The sequence below is a fragment of the Garra rufa genome, chromosome 8 (genome assembly GCF_049309525.1).
Source record: "Garra rufa chromosome 8, GarRuf1.0, whole genome shotgun sequence".
Lineage (NCBI taxonomy): Eukaryota > Metazoa > Chordata > Actinopteri > Cypriniformes > Cyprinidae > Garra > Garra rufa.
In genome coordinates, this window is record NC_133368.1 from 13,704,779 (window position 1) to 13,718,510 (window position 13,732).

General features: G+C 47.5%; 1 protein-coding gene across 1 annotated transcript in view; it reads left to right on the forward strand.

Moving 5' to 3' along the window:
- LOC141340088 (sacsin-like) overlaps nt 1-13,732 on the forward strand; it is a 41,038-nt gene that overhangs the window by 16,079 nt on the left and 11,227 nt on the right. Inside the window, exons 5-7 of the mRNA XM_073845022.1 lie at nt 11,010-11,156; nt 12,070-13,498; nt 13,597-13,685. Coding sequence (XP_073701123.1) covers nt 11,010-11,156; nt 12,070-13,498; nt 13,597-13,685 — 1,665 coding nt within the window. The remainder of the gene's footprint in view (nt 1-11,009; nt 11,157-12,069; nt 13,499-13,596; nt 13,686-13,732) is intronic.

Sequence of the window (13,732 nt, forward strand, 5' to 3'; positions counted from 1 at the left end):
AGACAGCATGCTCTAGAGGCCGCTAAGGGAACAATGTCAGTGTGACTCGTGTCTGAAGAATATATATAAAAACTACAATGGAATTGTCCGGCGACAGCCTGTGATGTCACTACGGCGCAACTCGTCGCTGCCGGTGCGGTGCTGTGCAACCACAGTATAAAAGGGCGCCGGAAGAACTTGCTTCTTCGTCTGAAGCTTAAGTCCAAAGCATGGCGAAGAGACTAGAGGCCGCTAGGGGAATGGTTATACCCATGCTGCCATGCTGAGAGGAGTGCATGCCATTATAGCGAGCACTAAGTACCAATACCCTTAGGTTAAGGTAATTGCCCCTGTTTGGATGTTAGTGATGGCTGGCGGTGACGTTATCCCCCTCGGCCAAAGGCCTGAGCTGTTACGCTCTTACCTGGATAGGGTCAGAAGGTGGACCCAGGGTAGAGCTCAAGGCTTGGAATATTAGCAAAAGGTCGGCTCATAACCCTGAGAGACAGGGAGGCACACCTGACCCACCAGGAGGTGGCATTCCCTTACGCAGAGAGGGAAGTATGCCATGCCCCATATACGAGGGCCTGAGGAGTAAGAATCAACCTTGAATGAAGTAAAGGACAGGCTCCTAACCCTGAGAGACAGGGAGAAAAACCTGACCCACCAGAGGGTGGAGCTCTGTAAGAACCCTTCCGCAGAAAGGGGAGCATGCCAACCTATCCATTTACCCTTAAGGCTCCACAGAAAGCAATCTCCCCTGCCCTCGGGCTGAATAGGGCGTGCTTCCAAGGGGTTTAAAACCAACCCTAAGTGAACTAATGCTTCTGTCTCAGATCTAAGAAAGATGAGCACCGCCACGACCATAGTCAGTAGACCAGAAGGGGTGGGGGGTACTCGCTGAGGACCTACCCTGAAAAGATATAAAACACACAGACAGGTCCTAAATAACAGCCAATAGCTAGATAAAGTACATGGATCGTACTCACTTAAACGGTATGAGGCCAGGTGGCCTCTAAAGCACATGTATCCGGCCAGGGGTGTCCAGGAATCTCCTGCAAAGTGAAATTTTCCAAGAGCTTACCTGGAAAGAGGACCGTAGCCCTAAAAGTAGTGCTGTAGTGGAGACCTGAAGGCCAAAAGTAGCCACGATGTTCTGGTAGATATGTCAAGGACAGATCCAAATAGACGAGTAGGCCACAGCCGTAATCGAAAGACCGGAGCAGGGTGCTCGAAGAGGACCTACCTCAAGAAAAACACCACAACATACCTGTCAAGTTTTGGATTTGAAAATAAGGGAAATTTTCCGGCGCCTGCTGCGAGCAGTCCCACCACCCCAACCAAGCTCCAGTATCCCTTACATTTTAAAACAGGTGACAAGAAAGCTAAAATCACCACTTGTCAACCACTTATAAACTACAATTGGCTTTATGCAGCTGCACTACTTCCTGAACTTCAGGCATCTCCTTTGTTTCCTGTCTGCCATTATTGGACAAACTGATTAATCCAGGTGATCAGTTTGTCCAATAATGGCAGACAGGAAACAAAGGAGCTGCCTGAAGTTCAGGAAGTAGTGCAGCTGTGCATAAAGCCAATGATAGGCCTACCTTTGTTGACATTGACATGCTGTGAGCATTCATAGCCTAAATGAAAACACAAAAGGGTATATATGAAGAGCATTTATTTAAAGGCCTATTTGCATATTTTCTGTTCATTTAACATTGGTAGGCAGTTATCGCGGAGACTTTTTTTTTTTTTTAAGAACGCAAGTTAAAATTAGTGATGGCAAGTTCGGCTCTTTTCAAAGATTCGGCTCTTTTGGCTGGGCTCCCTTAAAAGAGCCGGCTCTTACGGCTCCCAAATGGCTCTTTATTTAGTATCACTCAGAGCCTTCTATTTTAGCCCAATTTATCAATTGTGAATGCTTTGTGTATTGGTAAGCAACTTTTTAATTCCTTATTTTTCATTTTAAAAAATACAGTTACTATTATTTAACATTTTAATAAAACTTTAATTGAACTCAACCACAGCATAACCTAAATAAAGGGAAAAGTCTTAACATATATAATAAATATATATTACAAAACACTTTTGTCTTTAGTGCAGGTTGGCATTGAGAAATATGAGATGCCTCAGCTTGGATGGGCTGATGCGATTTCTCCTCTCTGTAATTATTTGTTCTGTTTTTGAGAAGACTCTCTGAGGGCACCGATGTTGCAACAATGCAGATGTCTTCCTACCATTACCTTAACCAGGCATCTGCATTCAGCTTTGCAGTCTCCAACATCATTGAAATGCAGCCAGATGCTGCTGCTTTTTTGTTTTTCACTAATTTTTTCACTTTCTCCCAATGGACTCGCATTTCATGCTGTCTTCCCCGCCTCTCTCTGTCGCTCTGTGTACCTGGCCTGTACCACTACACTCGCTATCTTTAAAGTATGCGCCCCCTTTCCTTCTTTCACATAATGGTACGATCCCACCACTACTTGCGGCGGAAGATTCGGCTCTCCCCGGTGGGAGTCGGCTTTTCTCGTTTGCTACAACGAATCGGCTCTTAGAGCCGACTCGTTCGCGAACGACACATCACTAGTTAAAATACGGGAGATTTACGGGAAAATACTAATACGGGAGGATGGCGGGAAAGAAGGGTAAAATACGGGACTTTCCCGGCCAAAACGGGATACTTGACAGGTGTGCACCACAAACAGGTCCCAGAAATACAGCAAAACAGACTGGACACAAAGTAACAGGATTGTGCTAACCCATTCTGTTGTGCATGAGTCCAGTAGGCCAGGAAAACCCTCCTGTGGAACTGCCCAGGCCACCATAGTGGGTCACCTACTTATAATCCAAGGAGGAGAGATAGCACTGTCTAGGCAGGAGCTCAGGGAGACCGCTGCTTAAAACCCTAAAAAGGGAAGCAATCACCAAGCTAGCAGAAAGGTATCCTCAAATAGTCAATGTGCCTAGGAAGGCTACTAGATCGTGAAAGCAGGTATGATCTGGTAGCCGAAGAAGAAGAAGAAAATGTTGTGTTCTATCGGCAGCGAAGAGTCGCGCCGTAGTGACATCATAGGCTGTTGCTGGCCAATTCCATTGTAGTTTTTTTATGTATTCTTCAGTCACGAGCCACGCTGATATCATTCCCCTAACAGCCTCTAGAGGATGCAGTTCGAGTTCCTCGGAAGGGAACAATGTGAGACACAGCAAACACACAAAAATAATCTCAAACAATTAACACTTAGCCGATGATGCCAAATGGAATCAGATTATCAACAATACTGATGACAAACACCACTTTAAAGCATCAGCTCAGGCTTACAAAATTAATAACATTCATCATAACATAAATATCGTTCAAAGAAAAAAATTGCAAAACACAATAAACAACAATAGCACAGACAAACGTGGCTATTTGACACCGTACCCCTCCTCAGGTCCCAAGATATTCTAGAAACTACTCAACTGAAATGCATCCCCTCAGGCTACAGACTCGCTGTCATTTCACCTTTTGAGACAAGACTCTTCTGCTGAAATAAAATAGTTAAGCAAATGAATTACATACAAATCTGCAGCAAACACATTGCTCCGGATTCCGAGCTCTCCACTTAGGCCAGTCTTCGGCAAAACTACACACAACAGTTCAAAGGATTTGCGCTGTTAGCTACTTAAATAGAAACAAATTTAATGTGAGAGGCAGAAGGTGGTCAAAGAAAAAGGCTCACAAAGGGAAAACACAGTCCAAATGATCTGGAATCGTTCCTGATAAAGCAAGCAAATGATGTGAGCAATAGTAATGTTCCGTACAGCCTAGAAGTGTCCCTAAGTCTAGCCATGCCCCACAAAGCCTGCTGCAACTCCTTCTGGCCCCAGTATTACTATTAAAATAAAATAATCATTTCAGTTAAAAAGAGAATTACCATCTCATTAACCCAAACATTAAATAAGCATAATGTACCTGTGGATGGCGAATTGCACCACACCCTGCACTCGCTGGCATGCATGTTACACTCTCACAATAAGGAGCATTCCCTTAACATGTCCATAGAGCTCCTCAGCCACATTGTTGATAAAACAAATCGTCTCGGGTCACGTATGTAACCTTAGTTCCCTGAGGGAACGAGACGCCGCGTCAGAAACGCTATGGGGAACGCCATTGGCGGGCAGCACTCTGAGTCATGTCTAACAACCAATAGACGACGGGAGTGACGTCACAGGCGCGGTGACGTCAGCGACCAGGAAGTATAAAGCATGTGCGATTGAAGCCGGCGGCAACTCTTTAGGAATGAAGCGAGCGCCGCAGGGTGCGGGAATTATGGTCCGTGACACGGCGTCTCGTAACCCGAGACGTTCCCTTCCGAGAACTCGATCCGCGTCAGAAACGCTATGGGGAACGAGATGTCAACGCCCCCATAATTTCCACGCCCTGCGCAGTGTCTGCTAGAAACAGGGCGGAAGAAAGTTGTGTCTGGTGGTCCTTGCCAGAGCACGGGAAGAGCCATTGTCTAGTATTCCACGGACAAGAGGGCAGTATGATGCTCGGCCCTCGGGCACACGAGGAAGGTAGTAGACCCCTGTCTGGTTGCCAGCCAGAGCAAGAGGTACTCCTCGGCCCTCAGGCGCATGAGGAGTCTTAGTCCTTTGTCTGGGAGTAGCCAGAACAAGAGGGACCGAAATAACCATTGTCTAGTGTTCCACGGACAAGAGGGTGTATGTGGTCCTCGGCCCTCAGGCACACGAGGACAGTGCATTCGACCTCCAAGAGTGCTCCTCGGCCCTCAGGCTCACGAGGAGAAGGTAGTCCTTTGTCTGGGGTTCCGCCAGAACAAGAGGGACTCAAGAACTCGGCCTGGTATTCCTGCCATGACACGAGGGGAAAAAGCCATTGTCTAGCATTCCGCGGACAAGAGGGCAATATGACCCTTGGCCCTCAGGCATACAAGGGAAAGTGTCACACCACTGCCTGGTAGCCAGCCAGTGCAGGAGGCACTCCTCAGCCCTCGAGCATACGAGGAGTCTTAGTCCTTTGTCTGGGGTTCCGCCAGAACAAGAGGGACTGAATAAACTCGGCCTGGGAATCCTGCCAGGACGCGAGGGGAATAAGCCATTGTCTAGTATTCCACGGACAAGAGGGCTGTATGATCCTCGGCCCTAGGGCACACGGGGACAGTAGTGGACCTCTGCCTGGTCGCCAGCCAGCGCGAGAGATACTCCTCGGCCCTCGGGCACACGAGGAGTCTTAGTCCTTTGTCTGGGGTTCCGCCAGAACAAGAGGGACTGAATAAACTCAGCCTGGGAATCCTGCCAGGACACGAGAGGAATAAGGCATTGTCTAGAGGATGCAATTCTCTACCGCTGCTTGTCATGTTTGACCAATCGCAGGGGGAGAAATACTCCTCGGCCCTCAGGCACTCGAGGAGAGGATGGCAAAAGGGACTTCTCTGCGCCTAGAGAAGTCTCCTCCTGGCTAAGGAGGGGGCTGACTTTCTCAGACTCAGCCTTGCTAAGTCGAGAGGACGAAGGAGCCTGGAGTGGCTCGGAGGTCGAGTTCATAGAATCTGACAAACGTCAGGGGCGAGTACCAACCCGCAGCACTGCAGATGTCCTGGCTAGGGACACCTGCCACCAGAGCTTTTAGAGGCAAATAGCCTCAGGAGGAGTGAGTCTTGACTCCCCATGGAGATGGGAGACCAGAGGACTTGAAAGTAGTAGAAAATGGCATCTGTGATCCATCTACTGATAGCTCTGTTCATGCCACATGCTTTCTTTTGTGGCCGTATGTGCCCAGTGCTCACACTGGACACATGCAGTTATACTTCCAATTGGTCGCGCTCCAAGAGTGGAGGGAATAGAGGCTTGAGACCCCTCGGGGTCTCAACCTGAGTGCACCGCCGAGGAAAACATACCGACAAGCCACCGAAAGGGGCGTGGTAGGCCAGTAAGCCGCCACGAACGCCTTCAGGGTGGAGTGAGCTGGTTTTGTGGACAGGTGAGTTTGCGGGGACTCTAGTACTGTACCAACGGGCTGTAACTTGGTCTAAACGGTGTTCGTGACACCGTGAAGCAAACAGGTTCCACTTAGGCCATAAGGTTTCCTCGTAGAGGGAGCTCTGGATTGGAGAAGGGTCTCAACAACCTTGGTTGAGAGACCAGATTCTATGAGTTGCGCCCCCCCAGGGGCCATACCCATAACTTCCACCTCTCCATGTGGGGGTGGCAGATCGCGCCCCCAGCCTGAGAGAAGAGGTCCAAGAACCATACTCGGACCGGCCAGTACGGGGCTAGAAGTAACAGCCGTGCCGATACCGGCGTGCTCTTTCCAGAACTCCTGGGCGCAGAGCGATCGGGGGAAATGCGCACGGACGAAGCCTCGGCCACGTCTGTACTATGGCGTCCAGTCCGAGCGGAACTGGAGGCACTAAGGAGAACCAGAGGGAATATTGCGATATCTCTTGAGTCGCAAGAGGTCCAACTGAGTCTGGATAAGAATTCTCCATGCTTCATTACTTCCTGATGAAGCCTTGATTTCCCGACCGTGGAGGAAAACGTATGACCAAGGGGACTCTACCCACTAACAGACCATCAGGGTGGAGTGGGTTAGCCCTGCGGACAGTGAGACTGCAGAGACTCCAGTACTGTACCAATCGGGCAGTGAACTGGGTCAAACTAGTGCTGGTTACACCATGCAGCAGACCACTTCCTCTAAGGGTCATAGGGTTTCCTCATAGGGGGAGCTCTGGAGTGAAGGATGGTCTCAGCAACCTTGGTTGAGAGACTGGCCTCTATGAGATTTGCCCCCTCAGGGGTCACACTTATTCCAGAACTCCCGGGAGCAGAGCGATCGGGGAAAGGGCGTACAGACGAGGCCTCGGCCACATCTGTACCATAACGTCCAGTCCCGCAGGAGCTGGAGGCACTAGAGAGTACCAGAGGGGACATTGCGATGTCTTTTGGGTCGCAAAGAGGTCCACTTGAACCTGGCCAAACACTCTCCAAATCTGCTTCAGCACTTCTGGGTGAAGCATCCATTCCCCGGGCCTTGGCCCCTGCCTCGACAGGACGTCCGCTCCCAGAGATATTGGACTACTCTCAGGGAGAGAGGTTTTCCTTGAGACCACAGGAGAATCCGGTACGCCAGCTTGTATAAGGGGCGTGAGCGGATACCTCCTTGACGATTTATATAATAAACCACCGCAGTGCTGTCTCCAGCACGTGGCGGTTTCTCAGGTCTGGAAGGAAACTCTTCAGGGCCTGGAATACGGCCAGCATCTCTAGGCAGTTTATGTGCCAGGAGAGATGGTGATCGCTCCATAGACCCTGGGCTGAGCGGCCACTCATGACCGCTCCCCATCCGGTAAGGGATGCATCTGTTGCTAGCGTGACGCGGCGACAAGGAGCTCTCAGAACCGGACCCTGAGAGAGGAACCAGGGTTTTCTCCACATGGCCAAGGCACGTAGGCAGCGCCGCGTGACCTTGATCTTGCGGAATGGGTTTCCCCTCGAGGAGAACCCCCTGGTTTTGAGCCACCACTGCAGTGGTCTCATGTACAGCAGACCAAAAGGTATCACGTTGGATGCTGCTGCCATAAGACCTAACAGTACTTGGAACTGTTTGACACTGAGTGACAGGCCTAGCTTGACCGCATTTACTGCAGTAAGGATCAACTCGATCCGAGCAGGTGACATTCGTGCCTGCATCGTGGTCGAATCCCAGATTACACCTAGATAAGTGGTCTTCTGTAGTGGAGAGAGCACACTCTTCTTGGTGTTGAATCTCAACCCCAATTCTTTCATGTGAGCAAGAAAAGCACCTCGATGTTGAACCGCTAACTGTACCGAGCTGGCCAGGATCAGCCAGTCGAGTATGCGGATGCCCTGGAGTCGCAGAGGAGCCAGAGCAGCATCCACACACTTTGTAAAAGTTCGGGGTGAGAGGGCTAGGCCGAAAGGAAGCACTCTGTATTGGTGAGCTTTGCCCCTGAAAGTGAACCTGAGAAACTTCCTGTGTTGTGGAAGGATGGAGACGTGAAAGTATGCGTCTTTTAGATCTATCGTGACAAACCAGTCCTTGGACTTGATCTGAGACACGACCTGTTTGACAGTCAGCATTTTGAACTTCAGTTTTTTGACTGAGCGGTTCAACTGCCTGAGATCTAAAATGGGCCGAAGCCCTCCATCCTTCTTGGGAACAATGAAGTACTGGCTGTAGAACCTGGACTCTCTGTACTGTGGAGGGACCACCTCGATGGCCTCCTTCCTCAGGAGAGTTTCTACTTCCTGTTCCATTACCAGACCCTGCTCGGGGGTTCACCAGAGTTGGAAACACCCCGCTGAAAGGCGGCGGCTTGGCGCCGAATTGAATACAATAACCTTTCTCTACAGTGCGCAGGACCCACATAGAAATATTTGGCAGTAGTTTCCACACTGCCAGAAATTCTATTAAGGGAACCAGCCTCTCGAGGCTGGCTTCTGGATTTATTTGAGGAACTGATTCAGTGACCTTTAGCAGCGAACTGGCAGGATGCACCTGAATTAGTTGCTCTTAAGACCCCCGTGGGGGTTGCAAACTTTCTAGGTCCGCTACGTTTCCGGGCGGAACAACTAGAAATTGACGTTCGCGGGAGATTGCCACGCCCTGTAACACTGGCAGGGTTAGCTGACAGATCTCCTGAGGGCCCCGAGGAGGTGTGGTCACCATGTTTTTCTAGCTGTGGTGCACCACAAACCTCCCCGAGAGGGGCTGCCCTCATCGGCCCTGTGGTACAAGAGTCAGGGCCGTTTAGCCGAGGACCTATTAGACTAAAGCACGACCCTCGGTTCGGGCTTAGTCTTTGAAGCCCCCGGTCAGGAGTGTTGCTAATCCCGCCCTCTAGGTCTCACCAGAGGGAAACGGGCTGCAATGCTCCTATTATGAGCCTCTTATGTGAGGAGCTGGTACACGGCTGGGCAACCCCGTCCAGCAACCCCGACACGTGTACATTTTGCCCATCAAGCCTGATTAGTTATTTAGGCGGCCTGGAGAGCAAAGACGGAGCTTTCAAGGATGATGCCAGGCTGGGCGACAGATAGCTGGCTAGCGTCTGTTCAACCCGCGGCATCATCTTTTCTTTCTAGTTTTTCCCATGATCTAGACAGTTCAATGTGCAGATCGGGGAAGAACAGAAAGCTCCGTTTTGAAAGTGCTGACTTAGTCCGCAGAAAACATAAAGTTTGCTTTTCTGCGGCTCATTTTTTCTTCTTCTATTATTAGCTTCTATTAGCTTCTATTATTTCATTAGTCAGCATGTCCAACAGCTCATCATACTGAGGCGATCGGGGGGGTGTGTGTGTGTGGTTGAATACTTTTGACAACGTCGAAGTAAGTAACCGCATTGCGGGCTTCCTTATCCAGTAGGAGGTTTACCAATCCACCAGGTAAGAAAGGAGATAGGGGATCAACCGTCTCCATTCCCTCTAGTAGATCGAGCTGCGATCCCCACGAGTGTAGCTAGGCGGAGCGGGGCCAGACCCGCGAGGAACGCTAGCGAAGGCTCCCTCCTCGAAGAGAGCCTTCCAGGAACGGAGCACCCGCAGTGGAAGACGCTCACACTGTGGACAGTCTGCCTTTTCGAGGGCTGACTGTGCGTGCCCCGATCCCAAGCAGACTACACATAGACTGTGTGTGTCCTCACCAGCAATAAAACGCTGGCAGGGAGGAACACACCGTCTATGTGGCTGCTGAACCGCTAAAGAAACTTTCTTTATTAGTTTACCCCTGGTTGACATATTGCTCAAATAAAATTGGTACAAACTGGCACCGAAAAACAGCAATATGGACAGACACAAACACAGAGCGCTCTCGCTGAATGACAAAAGCTGCCGCCGGCTTCAAACGCACGTGCTTTATACTTCCTGGTCGCTGACGTCACCGCGCCTGTGACGTCACTCCCGTCGTCTATTGGTTGTTAGACATGACTCAGAGTGCTGCCCGCCAATGGCGTTCCCCATAGCGTTTCTGACGCGGCTCGAGTTCCCGGAAGGGAACTCAAATAACTCTGTCCAACATAGCCCGTTCATCATGCATTTGCCACAATTAGGTCTTACCTTTTGAACATACAGCGCACCGGAATTGATATCACTTCCAGGACCCTAAGAAAAAAGAAAAACACAATATCAGATTTGCCCCTAATACCGTTATACTGATAGACTGCATCACCACAATATACGTTGTAGTCCCGGCGATAAGCAGACTTCCTGGGATGCAAGGCCTAAACCAGGCCCCCACAGCATTAGAACCTATTGTAGACATGCCAGAAGTTCGATTAGCTCCACCCTCGACAACTAACAGTAAGTGGTGCATGTTGGAATGCTGACCGGCCCCAACAAGTCTGGTTCATCTCGAAACCTCTCCAGAAATATGGGGAGGTGCTGAAATGACAGATCCCAGCTCCGGCTGTGGGTTTGCACCACCTCCACCACTCGCCTCTAATAGAAGCCTGCTGGCTGATTCCTTGACTCAAAGAGCACTGATCCTTGCCTCTGAAGGGGCTCTACTCACTTACTATACCATGAGAAGAGAGAACCACCTGGTATCCTGTTGAGCTTCATAGGTTCTGAATCTTGTGATGACCCAAGACTCCATGATCTCGCAGTTGGACCAACTGACCCTCACCCTTACCCGTTGATCATACTTAGCCATTGTGGTGCCGCTAAGGTATGTTATGCTTATTTAATGTTTGAGTTAATGAGATGGTAATTCTCTTTTTAAATGAAATGACACTTCTAGGCTGTAAAGAACATTATTATTTGCTTGCGCCATTTCCTTGTTATTTCCTTGTTTCTGGATCTCTGTCACGTTCCATCACTGTCTGATACCTGGCTCAGTCACAACAAGTCTGTGTACTTTATGTACTTGTGAGTTCCCCAGCTTCATTTCTGGGGTGTCATAGTCTTAACTAACTAAACCTTTAGTAGTGCCACACATGCAAATGACTAAGTTTTTTGTCTGATCATTATTGTATGATAAGCCATTTGTAACTTTGGTCTTGCAGGGCCTGCTCTCTATGCCTTCAATGATGCAGCCTTTACAGAGGAGGACTGGGAGGGTATTCAGAGAGTTGGCAGAAGCATCAAGCAGGATGACCCAACAAAAGTTGGGAGATTTGGGATTGGTTTCAACTCTGTTTACCATATTACAGGTGAAATATTCCATTAACCCTTTAGCGCGTACGATCACACCCGTGTGATTTGTTGTGGCTGGTCCCTAAAGTGTACGATCACACCGGTGTGATTCAAACTTTCGCCGCATCACGTGATCAGCTGCTGAATTCAAATCGGTTTTGGCGCTTTGGCTGGCTCTGAGCCAGAGAGTGCTTGTCATATTATCACAACTATTCAGTGTTTTCAACCATGTAATGCTTATTTTAGGTTTCAGACATTTAAATACACATAAGTACTAGCAAAACCATACATTTATAGTTTGTAAAATACACACTGATGTCTATGGAAGTGGCAATAATGATCCTACAAATATATTCTGACAACATATTTTATTGATATCATACAGATTATGTAGGTAACTATAAAGTTCACTCTCCTCTTCTCCCAGCTCACCAGAGACTTACTTTAATGTCTTTCGGGAGGAGAGGATGAATTTGCTTAATCCCACAGCTCGGATTCAGCGCGAACAAACATGGCGGCGCCCATCACCCGGTATAGATCAACTAACACGGCGATTATAAAAGTGTTTGAACTTTTAAATACATTTACTTGCACATATTTCGAAATCGGAATATCAGATATTTCATAATATAGTGAGCATGCTTGTGAATATTAATAATAAAAAAGGAAAAACGAAATAAAAGCGATCCATGTGTCTTACAGTGCTGTTGTGGCTGCGTGTCACATGACGCGTCGCCATGGAAACAGAAATGCTAAACATTCTAAAATAACAGTCGCCTAAAATAACTTACTCTTTGGGGTTAGATAGAATATTTTAAACTCACGTGTGAAAAGGTTAATAGATGGATTTGATGTGTCAGATTCTGACAGCTGATTTAGCACAACACTAGCAATGCTGATATTACAAATTATTGTTGTTGTTCTTTACAGACTTGCCATGTGTCTTCAGTTCTGAACACTTAGCCATCTTTGACCCACAAAAGAAGATGTTTGAAGAAGATGAAGAAGGCTATCGATGGTCTTTGAATGATGAAGAGGACCGAGAGAGCCTTTTGAACTTAAGAGATCAGTTTCAGCCCTTTCAAAATATTGTCAGTCAAGTCAATAGTTGTTCCTGGGAGAAGGTCATCAGTGAGGAACAATACTTCAGAGGAACACTCTTCCGTTTCCCTCTGCGTAATGAGGCTTCTGAGATCTCAGATAACTTATATGACTCCACAAAAATTACCCAGCTATTTGACAGTTTCATTGCTGATGCAGACATCAGTCTTCTTTTCCTGAGAAATGTGTCATCCATTACTTTGCTGCATATTGACACCAATGGCCTCTGCAACAATAGGCTGAAAGTTTCTGTGTCAAGTAACTTTATCACTGTCCTTTCTCATATCAAGCAGGAATCGTTTGATAGAAAAACATGTTTTAAAACAGTATCACACATTTCCCAGCAAATGAAAGAAACCAGGTGTGAATGGTTTGTGACAACTTGCCTTCTGAAACAGGGATATAAACCAGAGATCGACTCTCTAGCTAATAAGCTGAGCTTCTACCCTCAAGTTGATGGAGCATTTCGAGTAGATGAAGACAGATCACTTTGCAATGGGCGACTAAGTTGCTTTCTGCCACTTCCAAATAATGACGCAAACAAAACTGGGCTTCCCATTCACATCAATGCTTGCTTTGGCCTGACAGACAATCGGAGGTTCATCAAGTGGCAAGAGGAAGATCAGAAGAATGATGAGTCTGCGATGTGGAATGAGCTGCTCACAAAAGAGATTCTTCCCCATGTATATCTCATGATGATTCTAGATGCCATTCAGTTATCAGAAAACTCAGCCCTCTCTTCCTGCACTGTGTACAATCTTTGGCCTGACCTATCGCACACTGTACATAAAGAGAGATGGCATGAAGTTGCAACAGATACTCTGAAAGGTCTATATGAATATAAGATCTTTCACCTTGTTGATGATGAGAAAATCTGGGTGTCTGCCTCAAATGCAGTTTTTCCAGTAAACAATATACATAGTGACACAATGTCTGTCGTTACAAGGCTACTAATTGCTGAAGGAGAGAACCTGGTCACAGTCCCAGAACATGTTTTAAAAGATGTTCAAGTAATCTTCCCTGAAAGTGATACACTGACATGGGTGACTCCATCTTATGTTAGAGATGTCATTCACAGAAGTGAGGCTGAAAATCTCAGTAAAGATGACAAATACACTCTTCTTGAATTTGCTCTCAGTGATGAAAAGTACACAGAGCTACAAGGACTTAAGCTTCTGCCTCTCAGTGACGGAACCTTCACTTCATTTGGCAATGGAGTGCAGAACATTGTTTTGATTGACAATGAGAAGTTTCCAAGGTAAGGTTGGACAAAGTCTCTTTCCTGTTTAAATTCCATAGTGTGTTTATAATGTGCTCTCAAAGTAGTGATAATCTGGTTTGCTTTTCTTTATTTAGAACATTGCTGCCATTTTGTAAACAAAGGTTTTTACACAGCAATCTGAGCCATTTTTGCACTTTACAACTAAGGAAACTAGCAACAAAGGGTAAGAATTTTTATTTTTTTAATCAGGAATGCTTATAATAATATGAA